The 23,549-nt window shown below is 44.2% G+C and overlaps 3 protein-coding genes and 1 long non-coding RNA gene across 5 annotated transcripts; 3 read left to right on the forward strand and 1 right to left on the reverse strand.

Moving 5' to 3' along the window:
- Positions 1 to 254: 254 nt before the first annotated feature.
- LOC4337755 (uncharacterized) lies at positions 255 to 10,149 on the reverse strand. 2 transcript variants are annotated; one of them, XR_003242458.2, is made up of 4 exons: positions 9,995 to 10,149; positions 5,688 to 5,781; positions 591 to 1,428; positions 255 to 505 (listed from the first exon to the last, which is right to left on the reverse strand). It is a non-coding gene; the product is annotated as an uncharacterized lncRNA (long non-coding RNA). The 2 variants fall into 2 exon arrangements; XR_001545728.3 differs by having other exon boundaries at positions 584 to 1,428.
- LOC4337756 (transcription factor MYB61) lies at positions 1,426 to 4,483 on the forward strand. Its single transcript, XM_026025705.2, has 3 exons — positions 1,426 to 2,575; positions 2,707 to 2,836; positions 2,942 to 4,483. The coding sequence occupies exons 1-3, from the start codon at positions 2,443 to 2,445 to the stop codon at positions 3,960 to 3,962; spliced, it is 1,284 nt and encodes a 427-aa protein (XP_025881490.1). The 5' UTR covers positions 1,426 to 2,442; the 3' UTR covers positions 3,963 to 4,483.
- Positions 10,150 to 14,656: 4,507 nt separating the features above from the next.
- LOC9268496 (uncharacterized) lies at positions 14,657 to 17,064 on the forward strand. Its single transcript, XM_015782655.3, has 2 exons — positions 14,657 to 15,667; positions 16,586 to 17,064. The coding sequence occupies exons 1-2, from the start codon at positions 14,878 to 14,880 to the stop codon at positions 16,672 to 16,674; spliced, it is 879 nt and encodes a 292-aa protein (XP_015638141.1). The 5' UTR covers positions 14,657 to 14,877; the 3' UTR covers positions 16,675 to 17,064.
- A 3,036-nt stretch (positions 17,065 to 20,100) lies between these two features.
- On the forward strand, positions 20,101 to 23,316 carry LOC4337757 (RNA-binding protein Y14A-like). Its single transcript, NM_001420157.1, has 4 exons — positions 20,101 to 20,475; positions 21,665 to 21,801; positions 22,098 to 22,243; positions 22,899 to 23,316. The coding sequence occupies exons 1-4, from the start codon at positions 20,187 to 20,189 to the stop codon at positions 22,939 to 22,941; spliced, it is 615 nt and encodes a 204-aa protein (NP_001407086.1). The 5' UTR covers positions 20,101 to 20,186; the 3' UTR covers positions 22,942 to 23,316.
- The last annotated feature ends 233 nt before the right edge of the window (positions 23,317 to 23,549 follow it).

Here is a 23,549-nt window from a genome sequence, read left to right on the forward strand (position 1 = left end):
GCTGCTGCTAATCGCCATGCTGCCCTTGTGCTGCCGCCACCCCCCTAGCTACCCCTCCTCTCTCTATTCTCTCTCTCTCTCTCTCACTTATCCACTTTTAACTAAATATTAATGATATCTTTACCTAGATAATCTAATAAAAACTACTACCTCCGTCCCTAAAAGAATGCATTTCTAGCTACGCATCTGGATATAATCTTTTCGGAACGGAGGTAGTCCTACTTGACACAAACAGAGTTATATGGACACAATAATTGAGCCAAAAAACATGGTATTTATTCTGCGATATGCTACTAAGTATATAATTGGATTATTAGCTGCATATATATTCATCTGCTGTCCTGTGAGCTGCAACTGTACAATTCTGACTTGTGCCCAAGAACGAGGGGAAGAGAGATGAGATGAATGAAACGGACCTGTGCCAATTGCCAAAGCAGAGAAGGTCAGGCTGTCACCAGAAAGTCCTTTTTCCCCGGCTAGCTCCTGCATGCAGCTGATGAGCGTCCTGCATGGAGAAGAAAAGAACAGATGGTGACACTGAATTCCAAGAGTGAGTATCACTTTTATTTTAATTGATACATACTACATACATACAGACACCGGCGATGTGCTAATTGCTCCAAAAATCTCCAGAAAAAACATATAGTACAAATGCATATATACCACAACAGACAATGCAAGCCTCCAGAACGGATGGGATCCGTCTGCATGAGGAATCAAAGGACAAGGATGATCAGCTGGAAACCAGATTATAAAATCATCAATCAATGCCTTTTGATTCGCCGCGCGCTTGTTTAATGTTTAATGGGGGGGATGAGTATCCGCTGTCACATGGGCACAGGAGGGGGGATGGATGCCATTACAATCCTAATCATGGAATCATGGATTAAACTTTTCCCCCTTTTCCTTTCATCAGGATACCAGGCCATAATACTTGCATTGACTAGCTCATTTGGGATGAATACTATAACTCCAAATGTTTTTGTCTCTGTCCTCCAGGCCCTTGCATCTTTTCTTTTCTTTTTTTCCAGTACTTCTAAATTCCAAGAAACACAACCGGCCTCTCCACAATGATCAATCGATCGACCGATCGGTGTTCCCATTGACGGCAGAGACAGTCAGCAGACAAATCATTATTCCTGTACCTGCGCAATTATCTGTGCAATTATGGGGAAGCTCACCGTTCTGAAGAACTGATCACCACAGACACGCTCAACGTGCTTCATCTCGGATTGGAGAAGCAGATACGGATTTCCGAATGAAAATTGCTAGGGTATCTAGCTGCATGCCCATGGTAAACAAAGGGGAGAAGATGCCCTCTGTCCTGGAATACCAACATCTGATGCCACCACTTCTTTTTCCCCAGGACCCCAACTGTGATGATTGACGGGGAGCTTTTCCACAGAGACAAGTGATCCAGTGACTTACCTGAAAAGCAAGAGAAATAAAGGACAATACTTAGGTCTGACACATAAAATCTTGCAGGTGGGAGAAAATGAGGTGCACATGCACGCACGCACGCACAGCACAACACAGCACAGCAGCTAACAAAATTGGGACTTAATTGGCAACAGAAGAAAGGTGGACATGGCCTCCCAGTCCCAGCACTCCAGCAGTAGTCTGCTGCTTTCTTTGCCCCTGCATGAAACACTCGTGATGTACAAGTAGCTGCAGGAAAGAAAATAAAAGGAGAGGAAAAAAGGATTTAAAAGAGAGAAAATTTCTGATTTCTAGTAGAAAATGGTGTACTGGCTGGGTCGCAGTCAATCAACATGGGAGCAAGAACATCAGTCCTTGTCCTAATAATGTAAACCCTGATGGACTGGTTTTACTTTCACTTGCTGACTGATTCTCATCAAACAAGTACACTGGAAATGGGAAACGAGATAAAAGGAAAAAAAAAAAGGCGAAGAAGGAAGAAGATGGAACAGTTTTTTGTACAAGGCCGCGACAATTAAAATATCGGTGGAGACGGACGGCAACCCCACCAGTTTTGGCACCGGACATAGATTCTTAGGAGATGACGAGACAGACCCCCCACACGCACAGCCAGGAAGCAACCAAGGCAAGGGGTTAAACCTCCCTTCTCACAACCACCACCACCACCACCACCACCTTTAAAAGAAGGTGCTAAAGGGGGTGTCCTGCAAAGAAAAGGAGAGGAGTGCCCCCTAACCTTTCCCTGCTTTCCACTGAAATCTCCTATCCGCAACCATACAGTTGCTCAATTCTGGTCTCAGCCAAAGCCCCAATCATTCATCGTTATATAGGTCACTATACCCTCCCTTGCATTTCCCACCACCACCCCTTGAAGCCATGAATCGCTGAAGAAGTCGTCTGCGCTACTGCTACCACCGGGGAAGGATTAGCTGCGCAGAATTGTGCGAGCGAAGCCTGCCAGCCGTGCGAATTTCAAGCTCCGAGGTCCTGCATTGCACTGAAATGGGGAGGCATTCTTGCTGCTACAAGCAGAAATTGAGGAAGGGGCTCTGGTCCCCTGAGGAGGATGAGAAGCTCATGAATCACATAACCAAGCATGGCCATGGCTGCTGGAGTTCTGTTCCTAAACTTGCAGGTGAGCTCAAACAAGTCTTCTGCATTTCCTCGTTTATACCAGCTTCCGATTCTTCTCTTATCTCTTCTCCAACAATTCTACTCCCTGAATTGGTCCAAAATTCTAAATTTCTTCCTGGTGAATTGTTGCAGGGCTCCAAAGATGCGGCAAGAGCTGCAGGCTGAGGTGGATAAACTATCTGAGGCCTGACCTCAAGAGAGGTGCATTCTCTCAGGAGGAAGAAGACCTCATCATTGAGCTCCATGCTGTCCTTGGGAACAGGTAAACTTCAATCTCAATTGGCACTACCAAAATTCAGGACTAGTAACTGCAAGGCAACACTTTGATACATCAACTAACACAGCCCTTCTATTTTTCCATGAGAAGGTGGTCTCAGATTGCAGCTCAGCTGCCTGGGAGGACTGACAACGAGATCAAGAATCTCTGGAATTCTTGCATCAAGAAGAAGCTCCGGCAGAAAGGCATTGATCCCAACACCCACAAGCCCCTCACCGAGGCTGATCGCAGGGGAGCAGCACCCACAGTCAGCACCGAGAGGACCTCAGGGTCCAGCGACGTCAACCCGTCAAGTGCTGGTGCTCTAGGGAACTTGAGCCACCTCCTCAGCGAGACAGCACAATCATCAATGCTGCTGCCGGTGTATGATAAGAATCACCCTGAAACTGCAAGCTTGCCACGCCCTAAGGTGCCACCAAAGGAGTTGTTTCTTGACCAGCTTACTGCCGGTCACGAGAGCCCATCAAGTTGCCGCTCATCAGGTCCAACCCTGTATTTTCCTTTCCAGCAACCATTAGGCTACAGTAATGAATGTGGCACTGGGGATGGTGCGAGTATGAATTCACTCTGGTTCAACCAGAATGATTTCAACTGCAGCACAATCTCCACCGTGATGCCACCAGTTTCACCATCAGCCCTCTCAACATCAATGGGGCTGAATCTTCCCCCAGAAAATCCTCGTCACGGAGGCACTGGCATTGGCAACACCCCGTTCTACTGGGATGGTTCCAATCCTAGCAGCAGCGGCAGTACTGGGAGCAGCGGAAGCAACAGTATGGGATTCGAGCCACAGAGCACAACCTCAATTTTGGAGAACAGTGTATTCCCATGGACAGATATCGGACAAGAGAAAGATACCAGAGTTCACTTAGTGGAGGAACTCAAGTGGCCTGATTTGCTCCATGGAACCTTTGCTGAGGCGACGACAGCCATGCAGAACCAGAGCCAATCATTATACGATGATGTGATCAAGGCAGAGAGCCAATTCAACATGGAAGGGATATGTGCCTCTTGGTTCCAGAATCAGCAACCACAACAACAGCTGCAAGCAGCATCAGACATGTATGATAAAGACTTGCAAAGATTGCCCTTGTCTTTTGAACATATCTAGGTGCAATGCTACGCCATGCATGGAACAGAGCAGAGATCAGAAGAAGCAGAAACTTGTAACTCTCGCATATTGATTGGCAGGCAAAACACTGAAGTGTTTGATGTTTTGACACAGAATCGACCTCAACACTTTCTCCTCACTTAAAGATCCTACAGTGTCATGGAAAAGACAGCTCTGGCCTTACGAGTAGCAGAAGAAGGGATAGAAAAGTACGTTCTAGAGTCTCCCTCTTTTCTCTTGAAATTTGCTGTTTTTTGTACACGACAACTCAACTTTTGGATACTTGAGTTTTGGTTCACTCTGTTTATCAAATAAATATAGACACGCATGGGCAAAACATGTGTCGGTAGCTCTCACAAACCATACAAGTAGTCCCAAGCTTTTCAACTGCTACCATGCACGTACATGCAAATTAATTATTGCATGTTGTATTTTTATTTCTTTTGAGAAGTTGCCGACAAAGTGCAGTTGTATATTTGTAAAGGAAAAAAATTGGAACATTGACCCAAGAGTTATTTTCACCTCCTCTCCCTTTCCAGTTTCTGTCTTAACTTTTTATGTGAAGAATCCAAAGCTACTTGATCACTTTCTACTTGAATACAAGCAGGGAAAAGGATTGGTCGATTTGATAGGTCCAAAGAGGTAATCATCCTCCAGAGAAAGTAAACACATTTGACAAAAGAAGAGGAGGAAATTATTAATGAATATCCACCTACCATATGGATGGGTAATATATGAAACATCAATGTGTGGCGGGCACTCAAGATATGCTTATCTATGTGTGTACATCACTTGTTTGTGTACCAAAACTATGGTACATTACTTATTTGTAAACCATGGAAAATGTATGTCTGCCTTACAAAGGCCAGGAGTTTAATTGTTCAGCACCTAAGAGATTTTGCATGCTTCTTTGGTTTATCCCATAATGAATATGGACTTGCAGCACTTCTTAATCTAGGTTTGAGTTAAGATTCATTATGAACTTGCGGCACTTCTTAATCTAGGTTTGAGTTAAGAAGGCTAATAGACATAAGAGCCTAGTCTCAACATCTTCGCCCTGAGGGACAATGTGTAAAGGAGGAGCTACTTGCTGGCTGTGTGAGGGGATGCCTCATCCCTCGGGCGTTTGTAAAAGGGAATTATTGATTGCTCTAGGAATAATTGGAATTCAGTTCATAAGGATTTGGGTCAAAATGCCCCTATCCATACAGTCCCTCAAGTTAGTTTTTGAATATAGAAGGCTCAGTAGCCCTCAGTGCTCAATAAAGCTAAGAACTCCTAAAATGATAAACAAACGAGGAAAAGGAAAGGCTATGCCACTATTTTCTTTGGCCTGTCAGGTGGGCTCCTTTTTCTCTGACTACTCAAAAATTAAATCAGCATCATATTGGTTTGTTTCTATGCATGGCAGTAGTCCTAATTAAAATAAAGTTGTCTAATCAGGTTCCTAGGCCCCAAATTAGCTTTAGAAGTTACATATTTTATTTTTATGTGACATAATTAATGGAGTGTGGCCATGTGCACGAAAATGCTGGCATAAAGTGGTCAGTCCTTGCATTTTCACAAATGAAATGAGACCAATAATGCTGATAAGGACCATTAGCACTAAAAAGCAATTAGAGAGGTCCAATAATTCTGTTTCGTAGCCGTGAATTACCTGTCTACATCTTGGTTCTGGTAAATAACTAAACACAAATTACACTTGCTAAGAGCATGGTTACATACCCTGATGTGTCAACTTATGTGGCATATGTGCTTTAATTTCCTTTGTTTATATCCTGTGTCTGCTTGGACATATGAGCTGTATAATTGGATGTATCTGCATGTTTTGAATGAATATATCAGTTGAAAGAAAGCCAAAAAAGTACAAAGGGAAGTAGAGGTAGCGGGACACGAAAATAGTAACTGTTGTAATGGAGTAGTGCTAACACTCTTCCAGATGAAACAGACATTTGGTTTAATATTTTGATATTTAGTTTCAACTTTGCAAAAACTGGATACCTAACACCATCATTAGAAAATTAACGATAACAGATGAGGAATAATATCACAAATTACTCGAGTAACAGTAAGTTAGCTACAGTTAGGCCCAAGATATAATAACTTTTGTGCTATTAGGACGTCCAAGTGGAGCAAGGATTATCCAACAAATAATTCATCTTTTCCAGTTGACAGGACCCTAAATGAAATTCATTATGATCAAACTTGAACTTTAAATACATGAAGCTCAAGTCGGCGAAATATCCTTACTTTTTGTACAAACAAAAAAATTTGGGAAAACCAAACAATTTAACCACCACTTGTTTCTTTTTAACAGGAACTAGGGTATAGTGATACAACATTACCAGGAAAGAACCAAAAGGGTAAGACAAGAATCTATTCCTGCATGCTAACTGTGTTTCTGAATGTTTCTTTCTTCTCTCTTTGACATCAGCGTGACGATAAGAATATGAAAGCAAATTGGAGCAGCTTTAAGTTTGCATCACTATAACCAAGAAAGAAGCTCCCGTCTAGTGTTGAGGGTATAGATGGAACAATTTTGCACTTGAATATATAGTACACTACATTTGTGAATAACACCATTCAAAAAATGCCTTATATTTTTCTTAGTGGGGGGAATACATGCTTGAGACTTGGTTGCACGAGTTTCATCAGTTGTTGACCTGAGAATTCACACATATTCAGATGGCACGTCTTTGTATTGTGTGATTAGCCAAATCCCATACTCCATAACCTCAATGGATAAGTTTGGCTTATATTGAAGATCAGATAGAGGGAAAAGAATAACATTTGCAGAACTAAATCCCAACAGTATACACCCAATCACTAACAGTAGAGAAGTAAATCGTAAACCAAAAGGAATGACCCGAGACTGTAAGACAGGAGGAAACAGCAAAGCAAACAGCTAGTTGGTTGGGATGATCCACAAGCGCATGTGGATAGAATCATCAACCAAGAGAGAACAAATTGACAACTAAACATAGCTGAACTCAGAAGCAAGCGAGGATATAGGTAGCTTGTGGACCTAGGTGTATGCAATATACAATTCAGTCTACGCAGATCAGGGTTCTTTTTCTCCTTTCTGAGTTTCATTTCCCCTTTGATCCTCATCTTTCTAGTTGAATTGGGACAACAGGATGTAAGGAGTGTGGCTCAAGATTTTTATCATTTAAAGGCTGCATTCAAGCATGAAGCTGAAGCCCAACATGTCGAGGCCATGTTCTTCTTTGTGGAAAGTGATTCAGGAATTTTTCTTGAGGGCCTGCTTTGCGAATTGTGAGATCATGGCCCAGGGCACGGGAGTCATCTTCCTTAATGACAGAATCAATAATCCAACTCGAGAAGATTTGGAGGATCTCCAACAGTGAATGGAAAACCTGCACTTTCATAACGTGACTTACGTCTACAAAAAACAAACTGGTAATTTCTGAAAAGAGAAGTGCAGTGGTTGATTATCTTGACATTCATTTATGTCTGTTTCCAGAATGAGGTTGACGTAGCAATATTTGAGAAGAATACCAACACTAAAAGATTTGAAGCTTCACATTTTCAGGAGTAGAAAAACTGGGAAAATATTCTTTAAGAGAATAAAACTGAGACTTAATTAAACAGGCATCACCCAACCAGCCACCAGTGAAGCATGCATGTGAAGTATCAAGCATTATCAATCTTTCACAATTAGTTGGATTCAAGCTTCAAGTAAAACTGAGACACAAGTTTACCTTAGTGGGACATGCATGTGAAGTACCAAGCATCATTAATCTTTCACAATCAGTTGGATTCAAACTCCAAGTTAAAAAGGAAGATATGCAAGAAATCACTTGACTCACTTCATCTCTTTTCCTATTTAGCTACAGCAAACTGACCAAAGGCAACAGACAATCCAAAGGAAAATGGGAGAAAAAGGACCACAGACTGCTCGATTGCTACTTTGCAAGACGATCCGTTGTGACATCCATCTCCCACACAGCTACACTCCTAAAACTGTATCATGTACACATAAACCAAGCTCCACTTGATATATCTATCACACACTTCACCATCTCAATGTCATTGGCGGGATTGTTTCGAATCGCCGGAACCCTCGAGCGTTCGGTTCATTCCAGATTTCGGGTTTTATCACACAACCAGAACAATGCACAACTATTTTGCAAAACCCCAGGGCAACTCTCTTCCCGAAACAAAAGCAAAGCATCTAATGATGAATACCATATGAAGTAGCAAAATGCGTCAATCGCAGCAACCCCACACTTACCATGATCTGCGAGAAGGAGAGAGAGGGCACGCATGCAGCGCCATGGCGAATCGATGAGGTGGGCGGCGGGAGACCACAGAGGGGAGGGTTGAGGGGGCAGCGAGGCCGGCGAGGAGGGGCGCGGGAGGCCGGCGATGGGACGGCAAAGGGGTGGGCGGCGCGAGGAGGGGAGGGGAGAAGGAGACGGCGGCGAGCCGGCGAGTCCCCGGCGGCGGCAGGGATGATGGCGGCGGCGTGTTCAGGAGTCGAGGGCTCGAGGAGGCCCATCCAAATCATAGCCCAGATTGAAAACCAGAGCCCAAACCGTTAGCCACAGGCCCACGAGTCCAGTTTCTGGGCCCTTTGTTATTTTCTCCATTTTCTTAATTGGAATAAGTTCACTTGAGATCCCTTAACTTGTCCACGAATCCAATTTTCGTCCTTCAACTGAGACACTATATACAACGGGTACCTCAAACCCTCAGAGGTTTTGATGGTGGTTTTGGCTAATGTGGTGCCTACGTGACCGGTTTGACTTGGTCCCCGTCCTACGTGACGGCGATGTGGCACTAGAAGCAAAATATAAAAAATAAAGTAAAAAAATATGAGGCCCACATGTCTGTCATATAAAAGGGAAAAACAGTGGGACCCACCATCCTCTCTATCCACGGACGACGAGAGAGGAGCGACCGGCGCGTTCTTCTCTCTCCCTCCCGGCCATCCTTCCTCGCTGGCGAGCGCGCACGGATAAGGAAAAAGCCCAGAAAGGCTGACAGCATGGACAGATATTGACGTATGCCCGCCACATAATTAAAGGTATCAAGAATTCTTCAGAGAAGGCAGTGAGGCCGTGTTGCCAGAAAGAAAATTAAAGTATTAAACGTAGACTAATAACAAAACTATTCCGCATGTAAATTGTGATACGAATTTATTAAGTCTAATTAATCCGTTATTAGCAAATGTTTACTGTAGCACCATAATGTCAAATTATGGCGCAATTAGGCTCAAAAGATTCGTCTCGTAATTTACATGCAAATTATGTAATTAGTTTTTTTCGTCTACATTTAATGCTCTACTCATGTGTCTAAATATTTGATGTGACTTTTTTTTGCCAAAATTTTTTTGGAATCTAAACCCAGCCTGAGTGAAGATGAGCTGACAACATCAAGCATGAGAAATCATTAAATCAAGAAGACTGTGACCACACGAGGTTAAGGATAATTAATTATTTTTCAGAAAAACAAAGGATAAATTGCATTCAACTACTGGTGGTGCTAGGCTGCTAGCATGAAAAGTTAAAACAAAGCGAACACTTTGAATTATTAGATCCAAAAACGGCATCGCACCAACAGGCTGTGCTAACGATGTTCGTTCCTGAAACGAGAACAGGGACATTTCGCAATTTGTTGATCTCCGTTCAGGCAACAGCAGAATGAATTCGAAATGATGGTTTATAGTGACACCCTTGTGGATGGATTGATGGTTAGTAACCAAATTCGAGAAGACGAGAAGCATATGCAATTGCCATGGCAATAATAACAACATCCACAAGCATCTGGTGACTTAATGATGTGCATAGCAACAGCAGCAGTAGTGATTAGTGAGTGAATCCATCCATCGGCCACCACAGAAATAAATAAAGAAAAAAAAACCATCTCCTTCGGCAGCGGCAGCGGAGCCAAACAGATGTAGCGCCGCCGGATTCCCACGCTCGGCCGGGGGCGTGAGAGCGAGAGAGAGCAATCGATTTCAAATCAACGCCGCAGAGAGGGGAGAGAGGAAGGAGAAAACCCCGTACCTCGGCCGGTGGGTGGGAGGAAGGCGGCGAGTCGCGCGTGCTGCGGCATTCGGTGGCGGCGGCGGCGCGCGCGCTCCCCTCTCCTCCGGCGCCGCACCGGCGGTTGTGTTGCGTCCCCTCGAAGCGGAGGAAGCAGGAAGGAGAAGGGAGGCGTCGGTTTCGGAATTTTTTTTATTTATACTTTTTTTTATTAAAATATTTACAAAAATAATTTTTTGTTTCGAAAATTTACAAATCTAATTGCCTGCCGCCCTTAAGAAGGGCGATTTTTAAAAATCGCCCTCTCAAAGGGCGGCAAGGGACCTAAATACAAAATTTTTATTTGTGTTCAAACCCTTCCCACCGGTTTTAATTACTTAAAAACTAATAATGCTTATTCGATACTCCAAATGATTTTAAATGGAAAAGTGATAAACTACAAAGTTATAGATCTCATCAAGATCTACAACTTTTATATAAAGTTTATCTCCATCCAATATCGTTTGAAATATAGATCTGAGATTTTTTAAAATGTGTTTTATATTTTGTAACGAATATTTGGATATCTAAAACATCTTAAATGAAAAAGTTACTAACTACAAAGTTGTAGATCTCCTTGAGCTCTACAATTTTGATATAAAGTTTTATTTCATCTGACTTTATATAATATAATTTTAAATTGTAAAATTATAGAGCTAACAAGTTATGCTGGAAAATTTACATTTAGGTCCCTTGCCGCCCTGTGGAAGGGCGATTTTTAAAAATCGCCCTTCCTGAGGGCGGCAGGCGATTAGATTTGTAAATTTTCGAAACAAAAAATTATTTTTGTAAATATTTTAATAAAAAAAAGTATAAATAAAAAAAATTCTCGGTTTCGTGAGATTCGGGGTCGGCGTCTCGGCCCACGACGAGATGGGCCACAAAGCCCACGTAGAAAAAACGTTGGGCCAGGCCCACAATGAGCTACCTACCCCGCCCCGCGTCGTGGAACGCGTGTTCTTACCGCCGTGGCATTCCCGCTGACGTAACTCTACTTTGGTTACAACCAAACCCAACCTGTCACGTGTCACTTACTACTCCAGTAGTAGTCTATCTTGACGTGAACAGTGAACGTGTCGCACTGAACACCCAATTCTCCGATCGAGCTAACTAGCTGACGCCAAGCAAACACGACGCTGCATGCATATGCAGACTCGGGCCTGGTTTGAATCTTACTATTTAGGAGTATTAAACGTAAATTATCGATAAAACTGATTTCATAACCCCTAAGCTATTTTGCGAGATGAATCTAATAATGTATATTAATCTATGATTAGCTACTGATTACTGTAGCATCACTATAGCAAATTATGGATTAATATACCTCGTTAGAATAGTCTCGCAAAATAACCTAAGAGTTATGGAATCAGTAATCTATGTTTAATACTTCTAAATAGCAAGATTCCGGTGGGCTATTTAATAGCCCTTCGGAGCCTCGGTCGACACAAAATCATCAGGAATGGGCGACGTCGTCTGCACTACCAAATACACGGTCTTAAAAATAAAAAAAATTCCGACAAGAGAAGCGTGTGCAATTCACGATTCGGAACGCATGCACATGTGTCAGGGCTCCAGCAGAAAAACATATACCAAAAAAAATTACCAAGACGCCGCATACGACCGATTCACTAACAATGTCGTACTCCCTCCGTCCCAAAATATACTCCCTCCATTTCGAAATGTTTGACACCGTTGATTTTTTAGCATATATTTGACCGTTCGTCTTATTAAAAACTTTCGTGAAATATGTAAAATTATATGCCTACATAAAAATATATTTAACAATGAATCAAATGATAGGAAAAGAATTAATAATTACTTAAATTTTTTGAATAAGACGAACGGTTAAACATGTACTAAAAAGTCAACGGCGTCAAACATTTCGAAACGGAGGGAGTAGTAATCTTACATTAGATATGATACATTCTAGTATAACAAATTTAGATAGAAGTATATCCAGATTCATTATACTAAAATATGTCAAATCTAATATAATATTGTATATTTTGAAACGGAGGGGTACCACGTATCTCGCGTCGTGGCCTTGTACTACGCATGTATCAGTACAACTGCTGATATGACGCATGTGGGCCCATGCCCATTAGGCTTAATCACCTCCGCCAAATCTTAATCCAGCCCAACCCCACCGGAAGAGACGTCAGCGTCTCAGGAGACGTTAATTAAGCCATTAAATCCTCCCCTTTTGTCGGGGAAGCTATAGCTTAACCGCGTCGACGCCGACCCCACCCCCCACCTGGCACGTCTCAGGTGCCGCCACGTCACCCACGTGGACCCCACACCAGCCCGCCTCTCCCGGCCGGGCTGTACGCGTGTGCACGCACCGCGAGGTGGGCCCCACGTGGGCCCATGGGCCGGCTACTACCACCCGCGCGCGCACGCACCGTTCAACCTCACTCCGTCGTGGCACCTGTGCTCCTCACCCTTTCCCCTTTCCCTTTTGCTATCATCTCTTTTTTTTTATATACTCTGATGATGGTGCTAATAACTTTGTAGGGGATAATAGTTAATGTGGGTGGTTAAATTAATTTTTATTCCCTCGATCTTATCCAGATATGTGTTGTAGATCGCTTTCGGGTTAATCCCAAATGTAATCCTGCCGATTCGTGAATGCAACAGTTTTTTTGGGTTATATCGGTGTTGCTAATTTTGGAGGTGACGGAGGGTTTGCATGATGATAATGTGTGATGAAGTAGCGATGTAATAGCCTGTCATGATGCATCATAATTCCTTATAAATGCACACGAATCAATAATCATTAGTTTTGTGATTTGCTACCGTAGAGAGGTGACAACCTACAAGGCTAAGTTAGGTCGCAAATACCGGTTTTATTTGTCGGAAATATTGGATCTATGTGCAATCGATGGTGGTTCACGGGGAATATAGGCCGACTGGCATACAACATCAATTTATAATAGATAAAAAAACATAAGGCAATAATTGTGTTGCTATATATGGCCACTACTTAATACTTATCGAGGAGTGATCCTCTCTAGCGGGAGATCGTGAGACCTCCTTTCGTGAGTTCAGCCGGGGGAAAAAGCTCGCCTCTGGAAATCACGTATCCGCCCCCAAGGCTGCTAGCTAGTGTGTACACAACAAGATTATACAGGTTCGGGCCGCTATGAAGCGTAATACCCTACTCCTGTGTATGGGATTTAGACTGAGAGTTACAAGGGTTCTTAAACTCCGGAGAGCGCTCTTGCTTCCCTTCTCCTAGAGCTCAGGTTTTATGAGAGTCGTCCTCTTTCTCGGTGGGCAAGGTCCTCCTTTTATACCTCAAGGGGATACCACATGCACCGCCTCTACCTACTCTTCTATCGGGTGGGGGCCCACCCTACCTTGACCGGATCTCGACCCGTGCCTTCGCCTGGAAGCTAAACCACAGTTTGTCCTTGAGCGGGGCCCAGCGCCGTTCCTCGTCTGACACGGGGGACAGCCCTATCATTCCCTCATTAATGGGTGAAGACTTGTGATGGCTGCCCTCTCGTGGGGAGAACTCCGAATGACCCTCCGATGGGACGGGTCATACCTACCTCCACTCCGCCGGAAGCAGATGCGACGTGGGAGCACGGCCGTCCGTCCAATCAGACGTGACGGGCGATAGGCCGGTCACAAATCGGTCATTCCTGACCGTCACGCGCCAGTCGGGCACGCCGCACGTCTGCCCCCACTGCATTGAATGCGGCAGGGGGGCAGTTGGGGCGCTGCGCGCATTAAAGGAGGTTCAGCTTGGGCCCCCTCCCCGCTTGCTCCCCCCGCCAACTGGCGGCTGGGCGAGGGCTTCGGGGCAAAGCGGTGTAAGGGCCCGAGGGGCATGACGTGGCACCCCGAGCCCCCCCCCCACCCCCCCCCCCCCGGCCGCTCCTGCGATTCGCGGGGGTAGGGCTAGGCTGTAGGGTCACGCGGCAGGATGGGAAGGTAAATTCCCCTCACTTCGCATACCCCCGGGCCCATATCTCCGATAATATTAAACAAACACTAGTAAGCATACAAGGAGTATATATATTGGATATGTCTTGGGAATTTCTGCCTAGCTACTTTCATGGCATTAATTTGTAACTTTTATAATTTTAGATCACATTTCGCATTTATCAACATTGACATACATAGACCAGACCATACACGTAACATCATATCATAGTATATTTTTAGGACAAAAGTTTTTTAGGGGTGTCAAACTAGACACTCTGACAGGTGTTGTGTCAGGTATACATGTGAAACTGACAATTTTTTTATATATAATAACAAATAAATACTCCCTTCGTTTCATATTATAAATCGCATTTATTTTTTTCTAATCAAATTTTGTTAGGTTTTACTAAATTTATAGAAAAATTAGTAACATTTTAAACACTAAATTACTTCCATTAAACCTAGCATTGAATATTTTTTTTGATAATGTGTTTGTTTTGTGTTAAAAATGCTAGTATATTTTTATATAAACTAAGTCAGACGTAAAAAAGTTTAACTAGAAAAAAAATCGAAAATACTTATAATATGAAACGGGGGAGTAGCATATTAATTATACACCCTACTAATTAATCCCCATCATGTAGATACATATCCATCGAGTGTATGTATAGTATAGCTTGTGGCTTAGATTGTTTTATGCCGACTGTGCCAGATTGAGCCGGCTACTGTTGATAGTAGCTTGCCATACATACCATGCCGCTCTTGACTCTTGACAGTTTAATTAGCTAGCACCTGTCGCCATTGCCATGCCTCCCTAGCTACCTAAGCTTAGCTCACATTCTTCTCGCTTTCTCACGCCCTATATATACAAACAACTCTTGCTTCCCACAATCTCCACTACTATCTCATCGATCGATCTTGGCTAGCTAGCTATGGCGACCACGACGACGACGGAGTCGCTGCTGCCGATCGGCCGCGTCGAGGCGGCGGCGGCGGAGGAGGAGGTGGTGCTCGGCGCCGGAGACGACGACAGTGACGTGGAGAGTGGTGGTGAGTCGTCGTTTAGCAGGGAGGTCAGGAAGCGTGTGTCACGCCTCTCCGTCGAGGGCGGCGGCGGCGGCGGCGGAGGCGGCGTGAGGGATCGCCGGGGTAGCAGTGGAGGTGGCCGGAGGGTGCTGCCGCCGCCGCACGCGTGGCTGGCGGTGGAGGAGACGGCGGCGAGGAAGAGCTACGGGAGCGACCCGGAGGAGCAGTGGATGCGGGTGCTGCAGGGGGGAGCTTACGGCGGCGGCGGGGTGGCGGCGGCGGCGGCGGCGCAGAGGCAGGTGCAGCGGCGGAGCAGCTTCAGCGTGGTGCGGCGGGAGAGGGCCGCGAGGGAGGCGTGGCTGGACAGGGCGTGGGAGATGAAGCGGAGCTGGCACGAGCGGAACGGCGGCGCGCCCGACGCCGACACGCCGGTGGTGGTGGTCGTCGGGAAGGGCCCCCCGTCGTCGCCGACGTCACACGCCGCCGGCTCTGTCGGCGGCGGCGGTGTCGCCATGGACATGGAGGAGGTCCGCGCCTGCAGGGACCTCGGCCTGGAGCTCCCCTCCGACTGCACCGTGGAGATACAATGCTACGGCCTCTCCGCCACCAGCAGCCCCACCCACACCAACTCCGGCAGCTGCAGCAGCGGCGCCGCCTCCCCCTCCGCCGCCGCCGCCTGCTCCCTCCCCAGTCCCGGTACGTCCTCTCTCCAACAAAGTATTTTCTACGCCTATAAGTATCTGATTTAAATAGTTTTATAAACAATTTAAAAAATTTAATAAGATAGAATTATGATAATACAAGACACTATATAAACTGTAGACATAAATTCAATCTACACAAGAAGATTTAAATAGTTTTACATGTTTTCTGTAGACTTATCTCACTTCAATTGATGTTACTTTTTTTTTGAAAAGAAATTCTATAACTATCTGAGTTATATATGTAAAAATAACGGATGCCACATGGTATATCTAGGTATAGCTTGCACCACCATGCACGTCCATGCATGGCGTCAACTCCAAACAAACAAAAAATCTACATACACATGCATATCTCGATGATCACCCTGCATGCCTTGCCGGACATGGCATGGCCAGCTCGACGGCGACGACGAGCCTCGAGTAGCTAGTCTTCGTCTGGTCAAGTAGGGCACCGGATGGATCGATTTCATCCATAGACTAATCCCAATTCAGGAGTAATCGATCTCTTGGTTACTGTCACAATCAAATTAATTACTCGATCGATTAGCTTAACTAATTAACCAACCAACCAGAGGCAGTAATATATAAGCGTCCGTCGCCATCGCCGTCGTCGTCCGGCTAATAATCTCTCCGTGCCGCTTCTTCTCCGGCGAGCCTGCCTCCTCCACGTTGTTACCTCCGCTGCCGTCCGATGCATCCATCCATCCATCGCCATCCAACCACCCGTATCACTGCTCATCATCACGAGAGCATATGTAGTAATTAACGACCTGAAAACAACCTGGGAAATTAAATTAATTGATTGATTATTATTAAACGGATCAATTAATTAGCACTTGAAATTTAGTTATTTGATTGTTTAATTAGCTGCTGATAATTAGTAATATTTGTGTGGTGATTATATTAACAGGAGCGGATGATCCGATGGATGTGAAGGCGAGGCTCAAGGTGTGGGCGCAGGCGGTGGCGCTGGCATCAACCACGCACCTTGGATCCTGATATGATTCAACGGTTGAGATGCAAAAGCTAGCTCTGGCTATATATGCCTTTGCCTCTTAATTCTAAGTTAATTTCATCTATTTTTTAGCCCTATATATACGAAGAGAGGGGTTTAATTTTCTCACCTTATATATATTCCACATGTGTCACTTCTCTGGTTTTTTTTTTGGTATACCATCATGTGTGTGCATGTGTTGTCAACTTCTTCTTTGAGTCTTTTCACTTTTTCTCTATCGTTAAATGTAAAATATACTGTACGTGAGTGTGTGTGTGTTCGTCGAACTTATGATGTAAGGATCGGAGTCTTTTCAAGTTATGGGATGATAAAAATCTCACATGTGTACTCCGAATTCTTGATTATATATATAATTCACATGGGAATCTATCTTATATCTCCCTGTACAAATATGTCAGGATGTCTTACCATTGATTTATTCTTGTTCCATATCTTCAATCTTATATGTTATATATTATGACATAGTGTGTATTCTACGGTTGTTGATAAGAACCTAAATTGACCATTGTTAGGATGTACTTCGGTTTGACAAAGATACATGGGAGGGCGATGTATTTGTATGCTCAATGAGTTCACTGACTTTCCTAGCATAGGAAGTCATAGATGTCTCTTTTCTTCGAGAGTGTAGGATACTAAGTAGGGAATTAGTATTAACTGTTCAGAAAGAAGCAACATATTCCAATTCAAAAGGCTATGAGTTTTTAACACGATACAGAGACTAGTTGTTGCGCAAAGATGGAATTCTCAGTGGAAGTAGGACCATGGTTTTTAAGATGTTGCTATGGCATCGCTAAGACGTCGTGGTGATTTGTTAGCTCCAAGGTGTCCACCACCTTGGCTAGCTCAAATATGGAGACACCCAATTCCCAATACCACATCGAGAGAGAGGGGGGAGGGGGGCTGTCCCCAATCCGGGAAATTTAACTATTTGCCACTCTTGTGACATGGCAATTAACGATTTGCCACATCCTGTCAATGACATGTGGGCCCTCATGTGTCTATGACATGTGGGCCTAGTGGCAAATCGTTAAGCAACATCCGTAAGAGTGGCAAATAGTTAAAAGCCCCCTCCAATCCACATGGTTCCTGTCATCACCGCTTAAGACTACATCACATTTATGTCTCCATTGCCTCCCTACTGGCATCACCCCATTACTTAGCAATTGGTAGTGCTCGATCTCCCGCTTCCTTTCTATACCCACCTCATCGACCTCCCATTTCCTTCCTCTGCTCTCCTTCTCTACCACCTACTTTTTTTTCTAGGTTCCTCTACTCTCATTTCTTTCCTCCTCTACCTCCCGTTAATTTCCTTCCTCTACTCTCCTCATCTACCACCCACATCTTATGGGTTAATTGGATCCATGCCACTATAAATATGCCAAATTAGAAAAATACCACTACTATTCGCGATAATGGTCAGGTGCCACTGCAATTTTGAAAAATTGGATCCATACCACTCTGTCACGTTTTCCATCTAGTCCCGTTTGACGCCGTCTCTCCGCATCGCGCCTGGTTCCGCCTTCTCGCGCCACCTGAGATGGACGGCGAGTACTTCCCCGATGACGTGTGCCGTGGGACGCGTGGGCGGAGGTCATGCTGCGGCGGCGGTTCGCCGTGGCGGAGGACGAGGAGGACGACGCACGTACACCACCCTTTCCCGTCTCCGGCTGCCACCCTTTCTCGCATCCACGCATCAAGACCTGGCATGGCGGCGGCGGTGGAGATGGAGGTGGACCACGCGGAACTCGACCGCGCGCGGTGCCGGTGCCGTGAGTACCTGCTCGTGCTCGAGAAGGAGCATCGCAAGATCCATGTGTTCCAACGGGAGCTTCCCCACAAGATCCACCTTCCCGCCTGAGCCACCCCTACATATACGCTCGTCTCGCCGTCGCAACCTCGTCACCAAGGCAAACTCTAGCCTGCAACCAAAGCATTGGAGAGCAATGGGGACGACGACAAGAGGGCCAGTGACAATGAGGCTCTACTGCTTCTACGCGGCTGCTCTTTTCATTCTCTGCTTCCTGCTCCCTGCCGCTGTTGCCGAGGAGATGAGGAGCCAAATGGACGGCGACGGCAGCGAGGAGACGGTCAGCGACCATGGCCCGCCGCCACTCGCCTACTACTACTACGACGCCGCCTCGGCAACGATGATGACCTTTGAAGCTTTGCGCGGTCGGCGGCACCGCCTCCGCCATCGGCCCCTTCTTCCCGTCCCACACGGCGACAGCTGCGTCCAAACCCCGGGCCCTGGCCGCCACCGCCTTCGATCTCCGCGATGCCATCGTCGATGGCGAGGCTGACCTCTTTCGAGTGGAGCAGCAGCGTCGTCGTCGTCGTCCAGGCACGGGAAAATGCAAGTGGCGCTACGGAAAGACGTTGTCAACGGGGAGCGGATGGAAAACACGACGGAGTAGCATGGATCCAATTTCCTAAAATTACAGTGGCATCCAACCGATATCGTGAATATTAATGGTATTTTTCTAATTTGGTATATTTGTAGTGGCATGGATCCAATTAACCCCATCTTTATTGGCTTCCTCTACTCCCTTATGCTCTCCTCCTCTACCTCTAGATCTATATATTGTCTGCTATCAGCTTATCAATGCCAACAACAAACTTCATTTTGCTACCTTAGCTTCCTTGGTTTTCTCCTATGGAGATAGCTGTGGACATATGTTGGATCTATGTCTTTAGGGTAGAAATGCTTAGCCAACTATTGGACTATTCTTAAAAAAAGACCATTGGACTTTTGTTGGGCTATAGGTGTGGTTTTGATGGGCTATTTTGCCATTTTGCATTTTCTACATACCAATTTATTTCCTATTTATCCTTTATTCTCTAGCATAGCATTGTCTTAGGACATCGCTATGGTTTACGCCATAACCACAAATAGCCCGAGACGAGTACGCAACACCTTAACTCGCAATACCACCTTAAGCCCTTGACAAGCTTTTAAAACTTTTTTATAATTAATCTCTAGTTATTTTCCATGTTAAGAATAAAAGTATAAATTTAAAACTACATATAAAATGCCTTTTAGACATGTTATATGGTATAATATTTCCCGTCCTTGTCCTAAATGAGTACTAATTTTGATTTACGTCGTTAACGTTTTGAAAAACGTTTAACCATTTATTTTATTAAAAATAAATAATATTATTATTTATTTTGTTATGATTTTGTTCCTTATATTTTTAACATATTGCAATATTTTTTTTATTTAAATAAAACGGAAAACCAGAGCGAGTACATCTGTCTGTGGAGTTGGGGATCCAAGATGAAAACAATCCAGATTCCTCATCATCATACAGAAAAGAAAAGAGAAAAAAAATAAAGGGGGCAAAAACAGACTGGAATTAGGATATGTTTATGTTTAGTACTATAAGGACAAGTGAAGGGTCTTTCTTGAGAAAAAAAAATCCGACCTTTGCATCGTGCGAGCCTCAAACCCGCGAACCCCCAAACCCTAGTTTCCCCAACCGCGGCGGCGGCGGCGATGGCTGCGGTGACCAACGCCGATGTGGAGGCGGTCGACTTCGACCCCGATGACGACGACCTCATGGACGAGGACGCCGCCGACCCCACGCCGGCGCCCGCCCCGCGCCTCCGCTCCACCATCGCGGGCGGCGGCGGCGGCGGCGGCGGCGGCGACGACGGGCAACGCAAGACCAAGGGCCGCGGGTTCCGCGACGACGCCGCGCCCCGCGACTCCCGCTTAGCCGGCGCCGGGCGCGCCTCCGACTTCGACTCCCTCGGCTCCGACGGTGGCCCTGGCCCCGTCCGATGTACGTCTCTCTGATTTCCTTTTTTTTTTCTAATTTGCGATGGTAGATTTGTTAGGCATAGTGGTGTAATCTAGTGTGGGATCCTAGCTTCGGCTTGGTTCCCGTCTCGATCCGTTGATTCTTGCTGTTAGATGGACTGGTTTGGATGTCAATCTTGTGCTAAAAGATGAGATCTTCGATCTGATAATTCGAGTGCCTAATTGATTGCAACTTGTTTCTGAGAGGAGATGGTTGAGCTCTTTGATGCGAAAGGTTTGCCTCCTTGTGACAAACGACGGTCTGGAGGTGATTTATTTGGGCGATTTTTGTCGCTGTTATAGGCTCTTTTTGAGTTATTCCTATTGCTAAGCATGTCATATCCTTCTGATTTAAGTAAAGTAGATCCACATCATGCCCTTCATCTCGTTAGAAGGGGTGAGAGTTGTGACCGATGTTGAGTTAAAAGCTTTCGGATGCGTTGTCCTGGTTAATTGGTTAGGGTCTCAGATAGCTGTAGGCTATATGATTTGTTGTCCAGTTGCAACTTACTAGTAATTTTTACTGTATCAGCTTGAGCCTGCGCCATGTAGTAGCTTCTGGCATGTGTGTCGAGCACTGGAGGTTTATTTGTTGTGTTTCTCTTCTGAGCAATTTGTAGTTAAGGAACTGATTCAAAAGATCTAGACTTAGCCAAGAGAGATAAGAATGTGGACTTTTACACTCCTGTAAGTTGGGGTGTTAGCTGCAGTTTTTGTTTGAAGTCTTTGATATTAGAGTTGGCATCTGGACCCTCTTTTTGGTTATTTCTGTTTCTTTCCTTCAGTTGATGTCTCTTATCTGTTTTAATGTTTTCAAATAATCACGGTTGTGCTAACAATTTGCTCTCTCTCCAGTTAGTTTCCAGTGCCTGAATTTTCCTAATCTTGCAAACTTTTGACCATGTTATTTTCAACATCAGTGGAGGTTCAATTTCTGGTTGAATCATGGTTATTTCATGTTTGCATGTCAGTCATGTTCTGTTGGAAATAAAACAAATAGCCAGCTCATATTTAAAGCTTTATTTTCTATAAAGTATCATCTAATGAAACTGTAATGGTGGACATTTAAATTGTGATCTCTTATGCTATTTGTTTCTTCATGGAAGATTCCATTGTTTGAAGATAATTCGTGGCATTGTCTGAGCCCATGCATATTTTGCCTCTTGTTACAGCCATTGAAGGATGGATTGTGCTAGTCACTGGGGTTCATGAAGAAGCTCAGGAAGATGATCTTCACAATATTTTCCGGGACTTTGGGCAGGTCAAGAACTTGCATTTGAATTTGGATCGCCGAACTGGATTCGTGAAGGTTTGTCTTTTTCAATACTGCAATGTGTCTAGCCCTGTTGCAGCCTTGTAAAATTGCTTTTAGTCATAGTTTTTAGGAAATTCTCTTAAATGAGATTCCAGAAAATGTTCCATGATAACGAATAAAACAATCTGCAGAAAGTAGCTCAGTATTTCAGAGGTCCCTTTCTTATCTAATATTGCAAATTGCTACCTTCACTATGCACCATCTTTAGTTTAGAAGAAAATATTATGTTGCATGTTCTCTTAAGAACATTTTAATCTCTTGATTCTATCTTCACGTTTTTTCCTTTCCAGGGATATGCTCTTATTGAGTATGAAACTTTCGAGGAAGCTCAGGCTGCAATAAAAGCATTGGATGGAACTGAGCTTCTAACACAAATCATAAGTGTTGATTGGGCATTTAGTAATGGCCCTGTCAAGCGCAGGAATATTCGGAAGAGGTATGTTTTATGTTAGCTTGTATGCCCCTTTTATTTTGTTATGGCAGAATAATCACACTGTCAGAGGGTTAGGTTTTGTCACATAATCTCTTTTTGAGAGTGAGTATGGCACTTGTTGTAAACTATTCTTTATACCATTTAATCATCCTACAAATTTCTGTGAGGTGGAAAATAGCATGGGAGGAAAGTTGTTTGGCCTTTTTCTTTGTAACTAAAAGTAATACATGCCATAACCATCCCTTGTTTTATTTAATCGGTCTCTGAAAATTATTTGTTCATTTTAACTCTCAACTATGTGCTCGGAAATATATTTGATCTCACTGGCCTGTCCAATTATCATATATGGATAGTATGGCTACTGATTGGTATTTCAGAATATCGAAGTAATTCATTTATCATTACAATACATATGGTCATTGTTCTGACCTAGTGGCAATGTGATAATGTGAAATCCTAAATATTGATTTCTTTTTGTTTCATTTTTTTTCTAATTACACATGTAAAGATTTACACTGTTTCTATTTCCCTGCTATCAAATACTTCTGTTGAAGTCGGAACCACTGACAAGATACATTCACAGTGCAACATGTTGTAAGCATTGGATATCCTCACATGTATGAAATTATAATCTTATTTGGTCACTTGTTCTTGTCAGATCACCAAGACGCTCCAGATCCCCACCGAGGAGAAGATACTGAGTGCTCCCCACCATGTGATGATGGTGCTTTAGAATGCAAGAATTGCTTGTAGGATTCCGGTTGTTTGCTTGGCCTCCTACCGTAGTTTGATTATCAATATTAGCTCGTCTGCTATTTTCAGTCGATGGCTGTGATAGTTCTGTGGCATTGTAACTCTTTTCAGTATATGGATGGAGCTGTGTTTACTGTTCCAAGTTTGGCACGCTAGTTGCCGTGGATTGTAACCGCTGATGTTGGATCTTTGTGATGAGATGCTTGTTGCTTGGGGTGTTTACATCGTGTTGTGTCACAGCTATGCTTGCGTTCCTTATTCCTTCATCATGAAATATGATCATTGAGCAATTTAATGAGCTTGAGAGTGAAGTATTGTGCTCATATGTGGGTAGGAACTTACGATGCTGCATCAGCGCTTCCATTTCTTTTCCCTCCCACTGTTATTGGATCAACAAGCTGACTAATTTATTTGGCTAGCTGTTGAATGCTTGACAGGTTTATTTTTTTTTTCAGATTATTTATCGGATTGTTGAAACAGATTATTTGCACTACTTTTTTCAAAAAAAATATTTTTTTTCTTTTAAACTTTCCTCTATTGTGTTGGTTCGATCGGT

This window comes from Oryza sativa, chromosome 5 (genome assembly GCF_034140825.1).
Source record: "Oryza sativa Japonica Group chromosome 5, ASM3414082v1".
Classification (NCBI taxonomy): domain Eukaryota; kingdom Viridiplantae; phylum Streptophyta; class Magnoliopsida; order Poales; family Poaceae; genus Oryza; species Oryza sativa.

Excerpts from the sequence above, each read along its gene's own strand:
- LOC4337756 (XM_026025705.2), top strand. The coding sequence starts at position 2,443 with ATGGGGAGGCATTCTTGCTGCTACAAGCAGAAATTGAGGAAGGGGCTC. Across the intron at positions 2,576-2,706 it reads TTCTGTTCCTAAACTTGCAG|GGCTCCAAAGATGCGGCAAG; the intron begins GTGAGCTCAAAC and ends GAATTGTTGCAG. Across the intron at positions 2,837-2,941 it reads CATGCTGTCCTTGGGAACAG|GTGGTCTCAGATTGCAGCTC; the intron begins GTAAACTTCAAT and ends TTCCATGAGAAG.
- LOC9268496 (XM_015782655.3), top strand. The coding sequence starts at position 14,878 with ATGGCGACCACGACGACGACGGAGTCGCTGCTGCCGATCGGCCGCGTC. Across the intron at positions 15,668-16,585 it reads CTGCTCCCTCCCCAGTCCCG|GAGCGGATGATCCGATGGAT; the intron begins GTACGTCCTCTC and ends TTATATTAACAG.
- LOC4337757 (NM_001420157.1), top strand. The coding sequence starts at position 20,187 with ATGGCTGCGGTGACCAACGCCGATGTGGAGGCGGTCGACTTCGACCCC. Across the intron at positions 20,476-21,664 it reads TGGCCCTGGCCCCGTCCGAT|CCATTGAAGGATGGATTGTG; the intron begins GTACGTCTCTCT and ends CTCTTGTTACAG. Across the intron at positions 22,244-22,898 it reads CGCAGGAATATTCGGAAGAG|ATCACCAAGACGCTCCAGAT; the intron begins GTATGTTTTATG and ends TGTTCTTGTCAG.